Below are 19,177 nucleotides of genomic sequence, written 5' to 3'. Positions count from 1 at the left end.
AGGGCTGGGCGGCTTGTTCCCCACCCCCACCACCCTCTGTGTACAGTAGAGCCTCCTGTTCTGACAGGAGGAGCTCACCCAGCTGTGTCTGGAGAGGAGCCAGGTTATCAGCTTTGTTCCACACCCCCGCCACCCTCTGTGTAGAGAAGAGCCTCCTGTCCTGACTGGAGGAGCTCACCCAGCTCTGTCTGGAGAGGAGCCAGGGTATCAGCTTTGTTCCACACCCCCTCCACCCTCTGTGTACAGAAGAGCCTCCTGTCCTGACTGGAGGAGCTCACCCAGCTGTGTCTGGAGAGAAGCCAGGGTATCGGCTTCAACCACAGGGCTGGGCAGCTTGTTCCCCACCCCCACCACTCTCTGAGTAGAGGTGCACCTCCTCTCAATATCTTTTTACAGCACGATCACACCCATAAGAGTTGAGTAACGGTAAAAAAACAACTTATTTCTCCACTTATTTTGTTATTTCTCACTTTTGACTGACTTACCGATTTCACAGGGATTCTGAAGAGCGTTTCTGAAGCTGAAACTAACGATCTAAGTCGAAGTAACTTTATTGGAAGAAACACGTGTTTAGAAAGGACTATATAGCGCTTTCCTCCTCCTCTTCTCTCTTCACTCCTCTGAGCTCATGCGGCTCCGGCGCCGCCCCCGCTAGAATCCGCCGCTCTGTGACGTCAGGCGGCTCATTGTGACGCCACCGTGACGTCACCCCCGACGCGCTCACGGCTCGGCCGTGAAACAAAAATGGCCGTCATTTTTCACGGTTGTTGTTTTTTTTGGGTGGACATTTTATTTTTCCCAACTCTCGGCGGCCAGCCGGGTGTCCCTGTACGACCCCGGTAGTCGCCACCTCGGACAGGCAGGGGAAACGGGTCCAGCTGTTTCCGGCCCAAGGCTTACAAAAGCTGCACTTGAATTTAAAGACAAAATCACGTCGAGGGCGCATTCAGCACCCCCACGTCCAACACGGGTTTCCGTGGGGTTTGGTTCAGTGAAATTAGACCCCCCCCCGCCGACCCCCAAATCAAAGAAAGACCAAACTCCACCCCCCTCTAGCGCCCAAGGGCGGAAATTTCGGGCCACGCCACGTCCAAAAAACACGGGTTCCCCCCCCCCCCCCACCGTCCTGCGGGGAAAAGAAACGTCATTTTCTTTTCCGAGCGCTGCGTGGGACCTCACGACCCCCCCCCCCCCAAAAAAAAAACGGGCTTCGCAGACGAGGAAAACCGGGCACGTCGACCTCTCTACAACACCACCCGGCTGTTTCTGTTTCAAACCGTGGGAAAAAAATAAATACAATTTCGCCCTTCACCGACCGCCGCGCAAAAAAACACAACTTCACGCTACAGAAACGGCCTGTGTGAGGGGGGGCACGGGAAAAAAATAAAACCTGCGTGTTTTTGGCAGAGTAAGCTCAGCGGGGAAACTCCCTGAATCTCGGGGTTGCTTCTTGAACCCCGAAAACGACCTTTTTTCTCTCTCTCGTTTTCTTGGTGTCTGGGACGTTCACGAACTCCGCCGCGTCGGTGCGATTCCCAGCGGGAACATAACGCCCCCCGTGGAGCCACAGCGCCCCCGTGTGGCCGAGAGGACCACCACCAGCAGGGCTGAGCTTTTACTGCCGTGTCCCGCTTTCACTCTGGCGATGAAGGAGGGAATCAAGGAGGAGAATTAATATTGTGATCCACCAGTCCATCACAGGACACACACACACCCTGGACAGGACAGCAGTCCATCACAGGACACACACACCCTCACACACCCTGGACAGGACACCAGTCCATCACAGGATGTTCAGTGCCTCTCTCTAATAAAGTAGAAATGCGACATTAAACTGTATTATTATACAGTCATAAGTATCTGTACTGATCACAGAGTCCCCCTCTCACTGCCAGGACTGAAGCCCAGTGCAGCACGAATAATAATAATAATTAATAAGTCTGGACCCTCCACTCAGAGCTCCTCCTAGGTCAGGGGGATCCCCTCCAGCCCCCCCAGTGTGCAGCCCCCACCTGGATGATGCTCCAGTCCGCTCAGCACACAGCAGCTCTCAGTGGGGAGGAGAACAGAGGGATGGAGCCAGTTCAGAAAACCAAAAACGAAAGCTAAATAGATTTTTTTAAAAAATTTTTTATTGATGCTTAACAAAAGAACAAAAATTACAAGCTTCAGTCCAGACTGGGGTCTGGGGTCCCTCAGCTTCAGTCCAGTCCAGTTTGGGGCCCCTCAGCTTCAGTCCAGTCCATTCTGGGGCCCCTCAGCTCCAGTGCAGTCCAGACTGGGGTCCCTCAGCTTCGGTCCAGCACAGACTGGGTTCCCTCAGCTTCGGTCCAGCACAGTCTGGGGTCCCTCAGCTCCGGTCCAGTCCAGTCTGGTGTCTCTCAGCTCCGGTGCAGTCCAGTCTGGTGTCCCTAGGCTCCAGTCCAGTCCAGTCTGGTGTCCCTCAGCTCCTGTCCAGTTCAGTCTGGGGCCCCTCAGCTTCAGTGCAGTCCAGTCTGGCGTCCCTCAGCTCCACTCCAGTCCAGTCTAGTCCAGTCCAGATCTTAGCTGGCACAGAACCAGGAAAGGAACCTGGAAAGAATATTGTTATTGCAGGTGTGAGGGACACAGACACAGACGTCACCATGACATCAAACAGCAAGAGGAGACTCCTCCTTGAATCACAGACATGACCGGGCGGCGTCCCCCTGTCTGCTCACCTGCACCTCCTCTTCCTCTTCTTGTCCTTCCCGGCATCCTGCTCCTCCTCTCCCTCGCTCTTCCTCTCCTGACCCACGGTCTCCGCCGCCTCCATCAGCTCGTCCTGATCATCTGTCTCCACCGACACGCAACTCAGGGACTTTAAAAAGACGCACCAGTGCTTCTGAAGCAGAGACAGGAGAGTCACGTTAAGAGTCGGACTGGACACTCCAGGACATGAACACTGCACTGAGAGAGAGAGAGGGGTTCATACAGACACATGACTGGACACTCCAGTACATGAACACTGCACTGAGAGAGAGAGGGGTTCATACAGACACACTGACTGGACACTCCAGTACATGAACACTGCACTGAGAGAGAGAGGGGTTCATACAGACACACTGACTGGACACTCCAGTACATGAACACTGCACTGAGAGAGAGAGAGGGGTTCATACAGACACACTGACTGGACACTGACTGGACACTGGACAGATGTAAAGAGAGGATCAGAGCATTACCCACCTTATTTTTCTTCTGTCTCACAGGAGGTGGTGATTGGACCTCCTCCAGCTGGAGTCCAAAGAGGGAGAGAGGGGGCAGGAGAGGGACAGCACAGGGAGAGAAAGAGAGAGACAGGTGAGTCAAGTGTCCCAAGAGTACAGAGACTCTGCTGAGATCACACTCGCAGTGAGTGACACCGACACTAACCAGCCTCAGGACAGCACTGCTAGAGCACCACAACCCAGACTCAACCACATCACAGCACAGATCAAACAGCAATATCTCACACACTGGGACACACACACAAACACAACATAAACTGGAATGCTACAGAACCTTAAACAGACAATACACACTAGCTGAATATTTGACCAAAATAAAAAATAACAAACAGAAACAGACCCTGACGAAGTACAGGCTCAGTGACCACAACCTGGCCATAGAAACTGGGCGACACAGGCAGACCTGGCTGCCCAGAGAGGACAGGCTGTGCTCCCACTGCCAGCGGGGAGAAATAGAGACAGAGGTGCACTTCCTACTGCACTTTGACAGATACTCTGGGATTAGAGAAACATTCTTCCCGAAATTCAGAAATCTAATCCCAGAGTTCCCACACCTGCCAGAATCACAACGGGTCCCAATCCTACTGGGAGAGGGAGGAGGGAACTCAGTTGATCTGGCAGCCCAGTATGTGATCTCCTGTCACAGCCTGAGGAACAGTGAGTCTGTCTCCCAATAATGCTCCAGCCGCCTACAGTATATGTCAATATTTTATAATATGTCTTTGTTGTAAATGTCTGTAACATGTCTGCTTTACACAGAGAGTGGTGGGGGTGGGATGTCAGGGCCATATGACACTGCTTTACACAGAGAGTGGCGGGGCTAGGATGTCAGGGCCATATGACACTGCTTTACACAGAGAGTGGTGGGGGTGGGATGTCAGGGCTTGACGACACTGCTTTATGCAGAGAGTGGAGGGGTGGGATGTCAGGGCCATACGACACTTCTTTAAGCAGGGAGTGGCAGGGGTGGGATGTCAGGGCCTGACGATACTACTTTACACAGTTAGTGGTGGGGGTGGGATGTCAGGGCCATACGACACTTCTTTACGCAGAGAGTGGCAGGGCTTGACGACACTGCTTTATGCAAAAAATGGAGGGGTGGGTGTCAGGGCTTTATGACAGTGCTTTCCGCAGAGAGTGGTGGGGGTGTGATGTCAGGGCCATACAGCAGTGCTTTACACAGAGAATGGTGGGGGTGGGATATCAGGGCCTGACAACACAGCTTAACGCAGAGTGTGGAGGGGTGGGTGTCAGGGTTATACGGCAGTGCTTTACGCAGAGAGTGGTGGGGGTGTGATGTCAGGGCCATACGACAGTGCTTTACACAGAGAGTGGCAGGGGAGGGATGTCAGGGCTTGACAACACTGCTTTATGTAGAGAGTGGAGGGGAGGGTTTCAGGGCCATAAGACACTGCTTTATGCAGAGAGTGGCGGGAGTGGGATGTCAGGCCCTGACGATACTACTTTACGTAGACAGTGGCGGGGGTGGGATGTCAGGGCCTGACAACACTGCTTTATTCAAAGAGTGGAGGGGTGGGTGTCAGGGCTATACGACAGTGCTTTCCGCAGAGAGTGGTGGGGGTGTGATGTCAGGGCCATACGACACTTCTTTACGCAGGGAGTGGCAGGGGTGGGATGTCAGGGCCTGACGATACTTATTTACGCAGAGAGTGGCAGGGGTGGGATGTCAGGGCCTGAAGATACTGCTTTTCGCAGAGAGCGGAGGAGGTGGGATACGACCTCTCAGTGGGGCCAGCAGGGGGCACTCACCCTGCGGTCTGTGTGGGTCTTAATGCCCCAGTGTAGTGACGGGCGACACGATCTGGCCCACCAGCGACAAGCAGGTTACCAGATCTAGACAAAGGGGGCAACTCTTAGTCGTATGAGCTTAGTCACACATTGCAGCGATTAAAAAAACAAAACAAACATTATGTCTGTTACTAACGACTTTTTTTTCCTACATTGAAAGTCTCTTTCCCGGGTGATTTTCTAGCGCGACTGGGGCTCTTCATTTCTCCTCGGTGTCTCATCGCGGGCGGATTTGAAACAGACCACAGAAGGTGGTCACACACTATATTATTATTGAGAGACAGGCTCACTGTACCTCAGACTGGGACAGTAGATCACACTGTATTATTATTATTAAGATTATTGAGAGTCTGGCTCACTGTTCCCCAGGCTGGGACAGGAGATCCCACACTGTATTATTATTATTGAGAGACAGGCTTACTCTCTGTTCCTCAAGCTGAGACAGGACATCACATACTGTATTATTATTGATTGACAGGCTCACTGTTCCTCAGGCTGGGACAGGAGATCACACACTGTATTATTATTATTGAGAGACAAGCTCACTGTCTGTTCCTCAGGCTGGGACAGAGGATCACACACTGTATTATTATTATTTAGAGACAGGCTCACTGTCTGTTCCTCAGAGTTGGACAGGAGATCCCACACTGAATTATTATTATAGAGAGACTGGCTCACTGTATGTTCTCCAGGCTGGGTCAGGAGCTCACACAGTATTATTATAATTATTGAGAGACAGTCTCACTGTCTGTTCCTCAGTCTGGGACAGGAGATCACACACTGTATTATTATTATTGAGAGACAGGCTCACTGTCTGTTCCCCAGGCTGGGACAGGAGATAACACTGTCTGTTCCTCAGGCTGGGACAGAGGATCACACACTGTATTATTATTGAGAGACAGGCTCACTCTCTGTTCCTCAGGCTGGGACAGGAGATCACACATTGGCTTGTTATTGAGAGGCAGGCTCACTGTCTGTTCCTCAGGCTGGGACAGGAGATCACACACTGTATTATTATTATTGAGAGACAGGCTCACTGTCTGTTCCTCAGGCTGGGGCAGGATATCACACCAGGATATCACACACTGTATTATTAGTATTGAGAGACAGCCTCAGTGTTCCCCAGGCTTGGACAGGAGATCACACACTGTATTATTAGTATTGAGATACAGACTCACTGTCTGTTCCTCCTGCTGGGACTGGAGATCACACACTGTTCTATTATTACTGAGGGACATGCTCACTGTTTGTCCTTCAGACTGGGACAGGACATTCCACACTAGGTTATCATTATTGAGAGACAGGCTCGCTGTCTGTTCCTCAGGCTAGTACAGGAGATCACGCACTGTATTATTATTATTTAGATACAGGCTCACTGTGTGTTCCTCTGGCTGGGACAGTAGATCACACTGTATTATAATTATTGAGAGGCTGACTCACTGTTTCCCAGGCTGGGACAGGAGATCATACACTGTATTATTATTCAGAGACAGGCTCACTGTCTGTTCCTCTGGCTGGGGCAGGGAATCACACACTGTATTATTAGTATTATTAAGAGACAGGCTCGCTGTCTGCTCCTCAGGCTGGGACAGGATATCACACACTGTTGTAGTGTTCACTCACGAGGCACCAGTTCTGTAGAGGTTTGGGCATTTACTGGGACAATTATTTTTGTGGCAGTAAATCACAAAATTGATTATTTTAATGGTCTTAGAATCCAACCATGCGACATAACTCAAACAACGCACACACAGTTACTAATACACGAGGATACATTTGTTAATATATAGAATATGCATGCAAACCTAACAGATCTTATCGTAAGGGTTATCAGAATACAAAAGATATAAATTCATTCAGTTACAAAGAGTTACACATATCAAGAGGACATAAGTATATCATTCATTTCGACCGTTTCGTAATTGAACTTGTTTACAACTTCTACATGAGATACTCAAAACAAGAACATAACCCTTAGGAATTAAATTGATATCAACTGGTGGGAGCAGTAATGCAATAAGGTTGAATACTCACTGCCGGTGGGTCCCTTTTCTCACCGTTTCCGTAGTGCAGCGGTTATCACGTTCGCCTCACACGCGACAAATCCCCGGTTTGAAACCGGACGGGAACAGCCTCTTTTTGTACGCTCCTGTACTTCACAGAGGTCTTGAGCGACCGGTCACATGTTCCTTTCCTTCTGAGTGACGTTCCTGCAACACTCTCCCGCTCCTCTTGGTGCGCTCATGCCGCAACACAGGACGGCTGGAGCGGGTGGCTGTGTGCTCTCTGCACCGCCGAAATAGCTCAGTTGGGAGAGCGTTAGACTGAAAATCTAAAGGTCCCTGGTTCGATCCCGGGTTTCGGCATTCTGTTTCATCGCGCCCTTTGTTCCTCTCTCCAGCGCCCCCTGCCTAAAGTGTCGCTTCCCTTTCTCAGCCCGAAACGCAAGCGAGACTCCCTGCAGGTTTCCGTAGTGTAGCGGCTATCACGTTTGCCTAACACGCGAAAGGTCCCCGGTTCGAGACCGGGCGGAAACAGCCTCGTTTTGCACGCTCCTGTACTTCACAGAGGTCTTGAGCGACCGGTCATTTGTTCCCAATGTATTTCCGGTGCCTTCGTGCACTCTTGTACCAAACGCACGTTCCTTCTGTACGCGGAGCCGATCATTTGCAATTGGGCTGTGCCGAAAGACCAGGACGAGCTCTGTCGGCTCAAAAGCAGGGCAGGACCTGCAAGAACAACAGAAAGATTAGCATCCAGCGGGGGCCTCTTAGTGAGCCCAAGAGCTCATCAAGAATCGGCTCCAGCAACAGGGCTGGGCGCATTGTTCCATTCTCTGCCCACTCTCAGTGTAAACAAGTCCCTCCTGGTCTCTACTTGAAATGCACTTTCCTGCGTTTGCTTTGGTGTAACTGGCTTCCCCTGCATGGGTGAATGTGAAGAAGATCCTTAGTAAGTAATTGAAGAAAACCGAGAAGAGGTCGGAGTGGCCTCTGTCGTTCATCAACGATCCAGTCAGGCAGTACTCCTCTGTAAAGCGCCGTTCGTTCACATCGATTGGCTTTTTTTTGCCTTCATTCGTGCGAGTAGTAAAAGCAGACGCCCCTATTCTGCCGTGACCCGGATTCGAACCGGGGTTGTTGCGGCCACAACGCAAGGTACTGACCACTATACGATCACAGCGAGCTACCGAGACACACGCGGCAGGGCGGAAAGGGCTGTGCTCTCTTCGTGTGACATAATTCGGAAAAGTCCTGACGTTGCATTTCAACTGAGCCCCATTATACATCGACCCTTCGACACTCTGAGTGACAACTCTCTTGCGTGTTTTCTCATAGTTATGTAGTTTGCTTGCATGATGCCGGGAACAGCATGGTTGTTCGCTGCCATATAGTCTAGCGGTTAGGGTTCCTGGATTTCACCCAGGCGGTTGACTCGGTTTTTCCTCCTGCTTTCCAAAAGATCAGCACCGTGTACGAAAGAGCCGCATTAAAACTACTCGAACATGCAAAACGTGCGAGAAGAGGGGGCGCTTGTTTCCAACCGAAACGTCTCGCGTGTGAGACGAGCTGATCATCGCTGTGGGAGGGTTACTCTGGTAGACAGGGCTGACCTTCGGCAATAGGATTTATAGTCTCCAAGATGATATTTGCACTTTCTGGAGAGGCGATTTTCTCCACTTCAGTAGCCCGATTTCGTCGATTGCGTGGAGAGGGCTGTAGAATGTGGCGCCGCCTTTCCTGCTCCGTCCATGACAGGCGTGCTGGTCTCTGGAGAGAGAGCACGGTCCATCAGCGCACTCCAATAAAGGCACTGGAAGCAGCTGAATCGCATTGGCGAAGCTCAGCGCTGGGCCGCTGGGCACGTCTTACCACCGTTTCCGTAGTGTAGTGGTTATCACGTTCGCCTCACACGCGAAAGGTCCCCGGTTCGAAACCGGGCGGAAACAGACATCTTTTGTCGCCAGGCACAAAAGGGGATTGGGGATTCGCCTAGCGCTGTGATCAAACAGACCCACTCACCTCTTAGTGTTGCGGGATCTGCACAGTGCATGTCACAGCGCATCCTGCTTTCACTTCAATGCGCGTCCTGATGTACCCCAGTCTCCCGCGTGACAGGTGGGGACAGGTGACAGGTCCTATACTAACGAGGAAGACATCGCTCTCTCCGACCCCCGGCATCGTGTCCCGACCCACCGTGCTGGAAGCCGACGCGTGCTGTGATTCCTTTACGGAGCAGAAATGACAACCGAGGAGCCGAGAGATCATTTCAGCATTTCGCGTCTGAACGGAAAACACAAACGACCAACTCGGAATGACTTGCCTTTGACGCTTTTCAAAGCGTTCTTTGTGCACGACGACTGCGCCGCCTAGCAGATACAAATGGGTTGTACAACTTTGAACTAGCAAATGGAAGAGGGCTAAGCCCCCTCTCTTTTAGCCCAGGTTCGATCTGTCTCCCAGAATCACCAGGGCGCACACACACACACCCGTGCTGTTGAAGTGTTCTGCTTCATTTCTAAGGGCAACTCAACATTCACTCCTACCCGAGTGCAGAAAAGACAGCATCCCCAGCAACAACAGCTCAGGTCTCTGCACAGGAGCTAAGCTGCCCTCATCTCCTCTGCTCTGTGGCTCCTGCGGAGTGGAGTCCTGCCTGGAGCTGTGTTTGCAGGCGGCGGCTCCCCGCGCCCTGTCTGTGTGTCGTGTCCAAGAGCTCCTGGGAGGAAGAGAGAGCCCTCCCACTCGGGGGCTTTTTCACGGTCTGTGTGAGGAGGGGTGGGTGTGTCCAGTAGCTTATCGAGCGGAAGCCTGGGGCGGCGGAGAGCTGTGATCGTGCAGACCTTGAGGTGTCACCTCTTTGTCTGCTTTCCCGCCCCCCCTCCGCCCAAGCTCTGCTCCAAAGTAGCCCGGCAACCCCTCACACCTGCACGTGTCACAACCTAAGGTGCGGTCATGAGACACCCATGGCGTGTCGTTCTGTTCTTGCTAATTGTTTCCTGCCCGTCGCAGGCAGGAGTCCATGCGAGGAAGATGCGCTGGACAGAGCTCAGAGGGCGCAGCTGGGTGGCTTTCCTTCTGAGTGACGTTCCTGCAACACTCTCCCGCTACTCTTGGTGCGCTCATGCCACAACACAGGAAGGCTGGAGCAGGTGGCTGTGGGCTTTGCGCACTGCCGAAATAGCTCAGTTGGGAGAGCGTTAGACTGAAGATCTAAAGGTCCCTGGTTCAATCCCGGGTTTTGGCATTTTGTTTCATCGCGCCCTTTGTTCCTCTCTCCAGCGCCACCTGCCTAAAGTGACGCGTCCCTTTCTCAGCCCGAAACGCAAGCGAGACACCAGCAGCAGTCCCTACAGGTTTCCGTAGTGTAGCGGCTATCACGTTCGCCTAACACGCGAAAGGTCCCCGGTTCGAGACCGGGCGGAAACAGCCTCGTTTTGCACGCTCCTGTACTTCACAGAGGTCTTGAGCGACCGGTCATTTGTTCCCAATGTATTTCCGGTGCCTTCGTGCACTCTTGTACCAAACGCACGTTCCTTCTGTACGCGGAGCCGATCATTTGCAATTGGGCTGTGCCGAAAGACCAGGACGAGCTCTGTCGGCTCAAAAGCAGGGCAGGACCTGCAAGAACAACAGAAAGATTAGCATCCAGCGGGGGCCTCTTAGTGAGCCCAAGAGCTCATCAAGAATCGGCTCCAGCAACAGGGCTGGGCGCATTGTTCCATTCTCTGCCCACTCTCAGTGTAAACAAGTCCCTCCTGGTCTCTACTTGAAATGCACTTTCCTGCGTTTGCTTTGGTGTAACTGGCTTCCCCTGCATGGGTGAATGTGAAGAAGATCCTTAGTAAGTAATTGAAGAAAACCGAGAAGAGGTCGGAGTGGCCTCTGTCGTTCATCAACGATCCAGTCAGGCAGTACTCCTCTGTAAAGCGCCGTTCGTTCACATCGATTGGCTTTTTTTTGCCTTCATTCGTGCGAGTAGTAAAAGCAGACGCCCCTATTCTGCCGTGACCCGGATTCGAACCGGGGTTGTTGCGGCCACAACGCAAGGTACTGACCACTATACGATCACAGCGAGCTACCGAGACACACGCGGCAGGGCGGAAAGGGCTGTGCTCTCTTCGTGTGACATAATTCGGAAAAGTCCTGACGTTGCATTTCAACTGAGCCCCATTATACATCGACCCTTCGACACTCTGAGTGACAACTCTCTTGCGTGTTTTCTCATAGTTATGTAGTTTGCTTGCATGATGCCGGGAACAGCATGGTTGTTCGCTGCCATATAGTCTAGCGGTTAGGGTTCCTGGATTTCACCCAGGCGGTTGACTCGGTTTTTCCTCCTGCTTTCCAAAAGATCAGCACCGTGTACGAAAGAGCCGCATTAAAACTACTCGAACATGCAAAACGTGCGAGAAGAGGGGGCGCTTGTTTCCAACCGAAACGTCTCGCGTGTGAGACGAGCTGATCATCGCTGTGGGAGGGTTACTCTGGTAGACAGGGCTGACCTTCGGCAATAGGATTTATAGTCTCCAAGATGATATTTGCACTTTCTGGAGAGGCGATTTTCTCCACTTCAGTAGCCCGATTTCGTCGATTGCGTGGAGAGGGCTGTAGAATGTGGCGCCGCCTTTCCTGCTCCGTCCATGACAGGCGTGCTGGTCTCTGGAGAGAGAGCACGGTCCATCAGCGCACTCCAATAAAGGCACTGGAAGCAGCTGAATCGCATTGGCGAAGCTCAGCGCTGGGCCGCTGGGCACGTCTTACCACCGTTTCCGTAGTGTAGTGGTTATCACGTTCGCCTCACACGCGAAAGGTCCCCGGTTCGAAACCGGGCGGAAACAGACATCTTTTGTCGCCAGGCACAAAAGGGGATTGGGGATTCGCCTAGCGCTGTGATCAAACAGACCCACTCACCTCTTAGTGTTGCGGGATCTGCACAGTGCATGTCACAGCGCATCCTGCTTTCACTTCAATGCGCGTCCTGATGTACCCCAGTCTCCCGCGTGACAGGTGGGGACAGGTGACAGGTCCTATACTAACGAGGAAGACATCGCTCTCTCCGACCCCCGGCATCGTGTCCCGACCCACCGTGCTGGAAGCCGACGCGTGCTGTGATTCCTTTACGGAGCAGAAATGACAACCGAGGAGCCGAGAGATCATTTCAGCATTTCGCGTCTGAACGGAAAACACAAACGACCAACTCGGAATGACTTGCCTTTGACGCTTTTCAAAGCGTTCTTTGTGCACGACGACTGCGCCGCCTAGCAGATACAAATGGGTTGTACAACTTTGAACTAGCAAATGGAAGAGGGCTAAGCCCCCTCTCTTTTAGCCCAGGTTCGATCTGTCTCCCAGAATCACCAGGGCGCACACACACACACCCGTGCTGTTGAAGTGTTCTGCTTCATTTCTAAGGGCAACTCAACATTCACTCCTACCCGAGTGCAGAAAAGACAGCATCCCCAGCAACAACAGCTCAGGTCTCTGCACAGGAGCTAAGCTGCCCTCATCTCCTCTGCTCTGTGGCTCCTGCGGAGTGGAGTCCTGCCTGGAGCTGTGTTTGCAGGCGGCGGCTCCCCGCGCCCTGTCTGTGTGTCGTGTCCAAGAGCTCCTGGGAGGAAGAGAGAGCCCTCCCACTCGGGGGCTTTTTCACGGTCTGTGTGAGGAGGGGTGGGTGTGTCCAGTAGCTTATCGAGCGGAAGCCTGGGGCGGCGGAGAGCTGTGATCGTGCAGACCTTGAGGTGTCACCTCTTTGTCTGCTTTCCCGCCCCCCCTCCGCCCAAGCTCTGCTCCAAAGTAGCCCGGCAACCCCTCACACCTGCACGTGTCACAACCTAAGGTGCGGTCATGAGACACCCATGGCGTGTCGTTCTGTTCTTGCTAATTGTTTCCTGCCCGTCGCAGGCAGGAGTCCATGCGAGGAAGATGCGCTGGACAGAGCTCAGAGGGCGCAGCTGGGTGGCTTTCCTTCTGAGTGACGTTCCTGCAACACTCTCCCGCTACTCTTGGTGCGCTCATGCCACAACACAGGAAGGCTGGAGCAGGTGGCTGTGGGCTTTGCGCACTGCCGAAATAGCTCAGTTGGGAGAGCGTTAGACTGAAGATCTAAAGGTCCCTGGTTCAATCCCGGGTTTCGGCATTTTGTTTCATCGCGCCCTTTGTTCCTCTCTCCAGCGCCACCTGCCTAAAGTGACGCGTCCCTTTCTCAGCCCGAAACGCAAGCGAGACACCAGCAGCAGTCCCTACAGGTTTCCGTAGTGTAGCGGCTATCACGTTCGCCTAACACGCGAAAGGTCCCCGGTTCGAGACCGGGCGGAAACAGCCTCGTTTTGCACGCTCCTGTACTTCACAGAGGTCTTGAGCGACCGGTCATTTGTTCCCAATGTATTTCCGGTGCCTTCGTGCACTCTTGTACCAAACGCACGTTCCTTCTGTACGCGGAGCCGATCATTTGCAATTGGGCTGTGCCGACAGACCAGGTCGAGCTCTGTCGGCTCAAAAGCAGCGCAGGACCTGCAAGAACAACAGAAAGATTAGCATCCAGCGGGGGCCTCTTAGTGAGCCCAAGAGCTCATCAAGAATCGGCTCCAGCAACAGGGCTGGGCGCATTGTTCCATTCTCCGCCCACTCTCGGTGTAAACAAGTCCCTCCTGGTCTCTGCTTGAAATGCACTTTCCTGCGTTTGCTTTGGTGTAACTGGCTTCCCCTGCATGGGCGAATGTGAAGAAGATCCTTAGTAAGTCATTGAAGAAAACCGAGAAGAGGTCGGAGTGGCCTCTGTCGTTCATCAACGATCCAGTCAGGCAGTACTCCTCTGTAAAGCGCCGTTCGTTCACGTCGATTGGCTTTTTTTTTGCCTTCATTCGTGCGAGTAGTAAAAGCAGACGCCCCTATTCTGCCGTGACCCGGATTCGAACCGGGGTTGTTGCGGCCACAACGCAAAGTACTGACCACTATACGACCACAGCGAGTTACCGAGACACACGCGGCAGGGCGGAAAGGGCTGTGCTCTCTTCGTGTGACATAATTCGGAAAAGTCCTGACGTTGCATTTCAACTGAGCCCCAGTATACATCGACCCTTCGACACTCTGAGTGACAACTCTCTTGCGTGTTTTCTCATATTTATGTAGTTTGCTTGGTGGCGCAGTCGTCGTGCACAAAGAACGCTTTGAAAAGCGTCAAAAGCAAGTCATTCCAAGTTAGTCGTTTGTGTTTTCCGTTCTGACGCGAAATGCTGAAATAATCTCTCGGCTCCTCGGTTGTCATTTCTGCTACATAGAGGAATCACAGCACGCGTGTTAAAAGAAGACTGTGATATTCGGTGCGTCTTGGATTAGACGAGATTAAAGAGTGAGTAGTTTTGTTTTTCTGTGATGTAATGGGACCAATGAAGAATGTGGCATTCAGACTAATGTGGAGTATTTGTTTCCTTAGGGAAATTGGCACTACCATATACTGGGCCATTAGGACCCATATGGACCGCAGGGTGAGCGCCCAGCGACAGAAACCAGACGGTACCGTGTGTCGGGCTCGGCCGCGAGCAGGACAATGACTTCACTTAAATGTTTAACTGATAAAACCCAAATGAACCAAACCTGTATAAATTAGTGGTGGAAAGGAGTCTTTTTATATAGCAAAAGGTCTCTGATCCTTTGGTAAGAACGATGGGTATATAACCCATTGTCCTCAATATTAGAAATGAATCCTTGAGCACTGCTGTTGTACCAACGGTCCATAAAAGCTTAACATTACCCTTTCTTGCATAAATTGTAGAACATGCCGTCACATTTCAGTTGCACCTCAGTAGCAGTTTGATCTATTATCACCCTACTCCCCACCTCAGAACCTTCGCTCTTCATATTCTGGTCTCCTAACTGTCCCCCAAGCCCGTCTACACTGTATGAGTGACAAGGCCTTCTCCTGTTATGCCCCCAAGCTCTGGAACTCTCTCCCCAAGGATACCAGAGTCACCTTCCCTAAACTCCTTCAAATTCAGACTCAACACCTTGTTCTGTAGAAGAGCCTTTACTGAACTGGTTCCATTCTTTACCCCTCTGCTTCTACTTTCCTTAGTACCACCATCCATGGTCTCCTCTGTCTATTGGAATTGTTTTATCCTGTGTATTCTTATTGTAATTATTTCAAGTGCTTTGCGAAGCCACCTTTGGAACCATTATATAAAATAGTTTATCCTAAATCCTTGAAACTTTAATAGGGCATTGCAGTAGGGCTAAAAATTAGCAGTGTTAGTGGGCCAGCAGGATTTGTGCAAATTATAGGTAGTCACAACGGGAGACTAGAATTTACTTGAAATTCATGACATGGGACACTGAAACAGTGGAGAGGCTTTGTGTAGTAAGCATTCAGTCTCAATCTACACAGTCTGTGCTGCTGGTAGAGGTGGTTGTGAACACTTGTCTTCCGGATCAAGTACCGGGATCTCCAGTTTCAACCCTAATACTTCCCGTGACTGTCCAATACTGTGAAACCAACACCCGTAAGACAAGACCTCCAAGATTCTAACTGTACCTTTATTCACTGATGTTTGGGCACCAGAATTGTTCCTCTGGTGAGGAAGGGAAGGCCTACTTTACACCAAGCCCCTGTTGACAATCCCTTCCTTGTGTTTCTTTTAGTCAGTTTGTGCAGCCTAGAATAGGACATCAGATCTCACTCTTACTGGGCACTACAGTAGCAACTCACACTCCATAAGCACTACCCCTCTAGGAAACAGGAGGACTGCCAGTATATTGAACACCTCTGTCTCTCCCCCAGTAAAAAAAAAAGTCACACTGCCCTGCCCAAGGAATAGTGCGGCTATCTTCCCCCAGTACAACGCTTTATTACTCCAGCCATTTTCAGTCCTCATTGGCAGCAATATGGGAAGCATTCTTGAAAGGGGAACCCCCACAAATACTTCCCTTGAATTCCTCCACCCCACTCAAACCATAAAGAAACAAGGGCAGGCAGAAGGGTCTTTCACAGCTTTATTGAGATGTTGCCATTACAAGGCAAGTGGAGGCAGGAGAGTCACAAGGGCCAGGCTGGAGCCTTCATTCAGGCACCTGGGGAGGAAGGAGAACAAACCAGCTACACTGCAGGGCACCACCCCTACAGGAGCTCCTCCTGCCAGACCCTACCTGTCCACTGGCCAACATCTCCAAAGTCATCTGCTCCCTCCACATCCTCACTGGTGCTCTCAGCATCTTCACTGGAGCTCTGAGGGTCTCCCTCCTCATCCTCAGTCCAGTCAGCTCCCACATCCAGAGGAGCTTCTACTGGTGCCACAGCCACCCGACTGCTGGTCACCAGGCTCCTGGTACCTGTGGACAAGCAGCACCCAGGAGTGAGGGATCCGCTATACCCAGAGACCCACAGTCTACTCATCTAAACAGTCCCTTTGTCCAGCACGGGATCATTCCTCAGTTGTCCAAGCATGGTTGTCTCTTGGGCAGAGATGCATCCACAAGGGATAGAGAACCAGACCCACCTTCATTCCAACTGCCAGTACACCTGGACTCACAGCAGGCACAGACCTCATGGTCACCATACAGCTCCTCCCACCTGGAGGAGAGGAGGAGGACAGGTGAGGCCTAAACCTGGCATGTCCCAGAGCACCCTCAGCAGGCTCCTTGCAGAAGTACCTATTAGCCTCCCTGTTGTAGGTGCAGGACTTGGTCCCTGGTGTTGCTTTAGCAGGAGCCACAGCCATGACACAGTGCATGTACAGCTCAGTCACTTCATGCTGCAAGAGGGAAGGTCACAGCATTAAGGGATCAAGGCCAATAGAGGGACAGAGAAGGACCTTCTGCCATCAGTGAAGGCAAGCTGGCAGCTCTAGGCACTACAGCTGCCACAGTCTGGTTCACATCTAGATCATGGATGGAAAAGCAGACAATGGATCAGTAGAGCAAGAAGGCTGAGCAGCCTTTGAGAGCAGTACCTTCCTGGACAGCTTCTTCTGGAAGAGGAAGGCATCAATTGTGAAGCGGAGCACATCCTTCTGCTTGGAGGGGACAAACCTGGACAGGCAGCCATCTGCCTTGCTGTCCACCATGCACCTGGGGACAAGGACAAGGATGAACCCGTGCAGGCTCTCAAGGCTCCTGCCCACCTCCCCTCCCAGAAGGGGCCGTACCCCAAGTTGTCGATCACGGGGAAACGGGGCTGGGAGTGCTGGTCTGGTTTCTCCGTTACGTAACACGAGTGGATGTACAGCCTCTGCTCTGCTGTGGCAAAGTAGGCAGTGGCCTGGAAGTACATGGGCTGACCCAGGAAGTACTCATCCTTAGGAGAGAGCCGGACCCAGCGGGCTGGAGAGAGAGAGGCAGCATTACACCTGCACACAACACCCCCTGCAGGCAGGAGGAGCCACTCACTCTTGGAGCTTACAGTTGGTGGTGAGCAGCACAAAGCTGTGTTTGTTCTTCAGGTCCTTGAAGAAGGTCCTTCTCCTGGCCCACGTGGGGACATAGCCAACCTTGTAGGAGTAGTGGAACCTGCAGAACAGAGGGGATGAGGGGCATCTGGACACTTTCCTAGCGGCTTCTCAGCAGCAGAGCCCTGCCTACCTGTTGTAGGAGCACTTGACCGGCACAGAGAAGGGAATGAAGCGATGCACAGGTGCACTGGAGGAGGGCGGGGCATAGCGGAGAGTGTTGGAGTACACCAGGCGGCCCTGGACAACCTGCAGGGTCACAGAGGAAGGGATATTCCCAGGAAAGGCAACCCCGACACTGGCCCTACAGCTCACGTCGATACACTGCCTGTAGATGAAGACCCGCTTACCGATCGCTCGGTACCGCACTCGTGAAGCCCGTAGATGAAGTAGAAGTAACTGCGTGTGGTTCGGCTGACGCTGCAGTTGCCCAAGGTCACCTCCGATGGCCGACAGCTGAAGCCGAACAGGAGCCGACTGACCCTCACGTACATCCTGCTGGAGTCGCACCACACGGCCACTCCTCGGGTGCCCCCGATGGCCGGGCGAGCCGGCTGCCGCCCTCGCTGGGGAGGAAACAGAACGCTCTTGATATAGGCGGGTAAGGGGCGGCTGCCGGCTTCGGGCTTCATCTTCTCCTTGTCGAAGTAGGGCGAGTACGCGTCTCTGGACACGGGAAGGCGGCGAAAGTCGGGAGCCAAGGACTGCGAGTCGTTCTCGCTTGCAGACAGGTCTTCGGAGGGCGCATCTGCCAGGTTCAAGTCCTCCAACTGGGCTGCGTCTTCAGGAGCCGGGAGGTCGGCCTGGAGCGCCAATTCCCGAGAGTCCCAGCCAGCCGGCCCGGCGGAGACCAGTGCGGGGAGCCCGGCCCCTGCGCACAGGCACAGCACAAAAAGAAAAGAGCGCATCACCAAATTAACGTCCCGCTAAATTGCTACAGGAGTAAAATAAATAAACCACCAAACTGTGTTGAAGCAAGAGAACATAAAGTATGAACGCGGTGACTAGGTTTTTATACTGGCAGGACCTGCTACCACACCTGGTCACACTACCGCTCAATCAACACAATCAATTACATACAGAGACCCGGATTGTTCTCAGCGTCTAATTAAAACCTGCTTCCAGTCTGAGGCGGGACTCCGTGAAGCAGCCTGCACACTTTCCTGTGTGTATCTGAGCTCAGCGGAAGAGTTCCACGTAATTTCGACAGAATTAAATCACCCACAGGTGTAAAATTTGCTCAGATTAATTTATTGTTCAATTAGTTTCTAATTTACGAGGACAGTGTGTTAAACTCGCTGTCAGACAGAGTACGGAACATGCGACAAGTCCGTCCACACTTTCTTTTATCGAGGGGGCTGATCTATCAACACGTACCGCAATGAAAATAATTTTACTATTTTTCATGTGTAATTGCATGTCATATTAAAATATGTAATACAAGCATTTCTTTGTTTTCCAGTAAAGAAATACTGATCAGCTTTTGACATGATCTGATAATAATTTGTCTGATTTTCCAGAGATTGCTTTTGCTTCGCAGCACTGAGAACCTACGGTATGGTATCTCTGAATTGTGACTTAGAATCATAGAATTGCGACCTAAAAACTCAGAATTTTGAGTTTATCTCTCACATTTGCGACTTCGAAATAGCCCATATTTCATTGTCTGTCCTTTTGTTAT

The 19,177-nt window shown here is 52.0% G+C and overlaps 1 protein-coding gene and 7 non-coding genes across 9 annotated transcripts; 7 read left to right on the top strand and 1 right to left on the bottom strand.

The window, feature by feature from the left end:
• The first annotated feature begins 7,350 nt into the window (after positions 1-7,350).
• Positions 7,351-7,423, top strand: trnaf-gaa (transfer RNA phenylalanine (anticodon GAA)). Its single transcript has one exon. It is a non-coding gene; the product is annotated as a tRNA-Phe (tRNA).
• A 1,510-nt stretch (positions 7,424-8,933) lies between these two features.
• trnav-cac (transfer RNA valine (anticodon CAC)) lies at positions 8,934-9,006 on the top strand. Its single transcript has one exon. It is a non-coding gene; the product is annotated as a tRNA-Val (tRNA).
• Positions 9,007-10,231: 1,225 nt separating this feature from the next.
• On the top strand, positions 10,232-10,304 carry trnaf-gaa (transfer RNA phenylalanine (anticodon GAA)). The gene has a single exon. It is a non-coding gene; the product is annotated as a tRNA-Phe (tRNA).
• A 109-nt stretch (positions 10,305-10,413) lies between these two features.
• On the top strand, positions 10,414-10,486 carry trnav-aac (transfer RNA valine (anticodon AAC)). The gene has a single exon. It is a non-coding gene; the product is annotated as a tRNA-Val (tRNA).
• Positions 10,487-11,825: 1,339 nt separating this feature from the next.
• Positions 11,826-11,898, top strand: trnav-cac (transfer RNA valine (anticodon CAC)). The gene has a single exon. It is a non-coding gene; the product is annotated as a tRNA-Val (tRNA).
• A 1,225-nt stretch (positions 11,899-13,123) lies between these two features.
• On the top strand, positions 13,124-13,196 carry trnaf-gaa (transfer RNA phenylalanine (anticodon GAA)). The gene has a single exon. It is a non-coding gene; the product is annotated as a tRNA-Phe (tRNA).
• Positions 13,197-13,305: 109 nt separating this feature from the next.
• trnav-aac (transfer RNA valine (anticodon AAC)) lies at positions 13,306-13,378 on the top strand. Its single transcript has one exon. It is a non-coding gene; the product is annotated as a tRNA-Val (tRNA).
• A 2,653-nt stretch (positions 13,379-16,031) lies between these two features.
• On the bottom strand, positions 16,032-18,497 carry LOC148664859 (zona pellucida sperm-binding protein 3-like). Of its 2 annotated transcripts, XM_088633068.1 has the most exons (9): positions 17,847-18,497; positions 17,630-17,745; positions 17,451-17,557; positions 17,197-17,371; positions 17,002-17,119; positions 16,703-16,803; positions 16,549-16,622; positions 16,199-16,381; positions 16,032-16,123 (listed from the first exon to the last, which is right to left on the bottom strand). In XM_088633068.1, the coding sequence occupies exons 1-9, from the start codon at positions 18,402-18,404 to the stop codon at positions 16,116-16,118; spliced, it is 1,440 nt and encodes a 479-aa protein (XP_088489194.1). In that variant the 5' UTR covers positions 18,405-18,497; the 3' UTR covers positions 16,032-16,115. The 2 variants fall into 2 exon arrangements, with proteins under 2 accessions (XP_088489194.1, XP_088489193.1); XM_088633067.1 differs by having other exon boundaries at positions 16,032-16,381.
• Positions 18,498-19,177: the final 680 nt, after the last annotated feature.

This window comes from Lepisosteus platostomus, chromosome 5, assembly GCF_059453375.1.
Source record: "Lepisosteus platostomus isolate fLepPlt1 chromosome 5, fLepPlt1.hap1, whole genome shotgun sequence".
Taxonomy (NCBI): Eukaryota; Metazoa; Chordata; class Actinopteri; order Semionotiformes; family Lepisosteidae; genus Lepisosteus; species Lepisosteus platostomus.
This window is presented reverse-complemented; position numbering and strand designations above follow the sequence as displayed.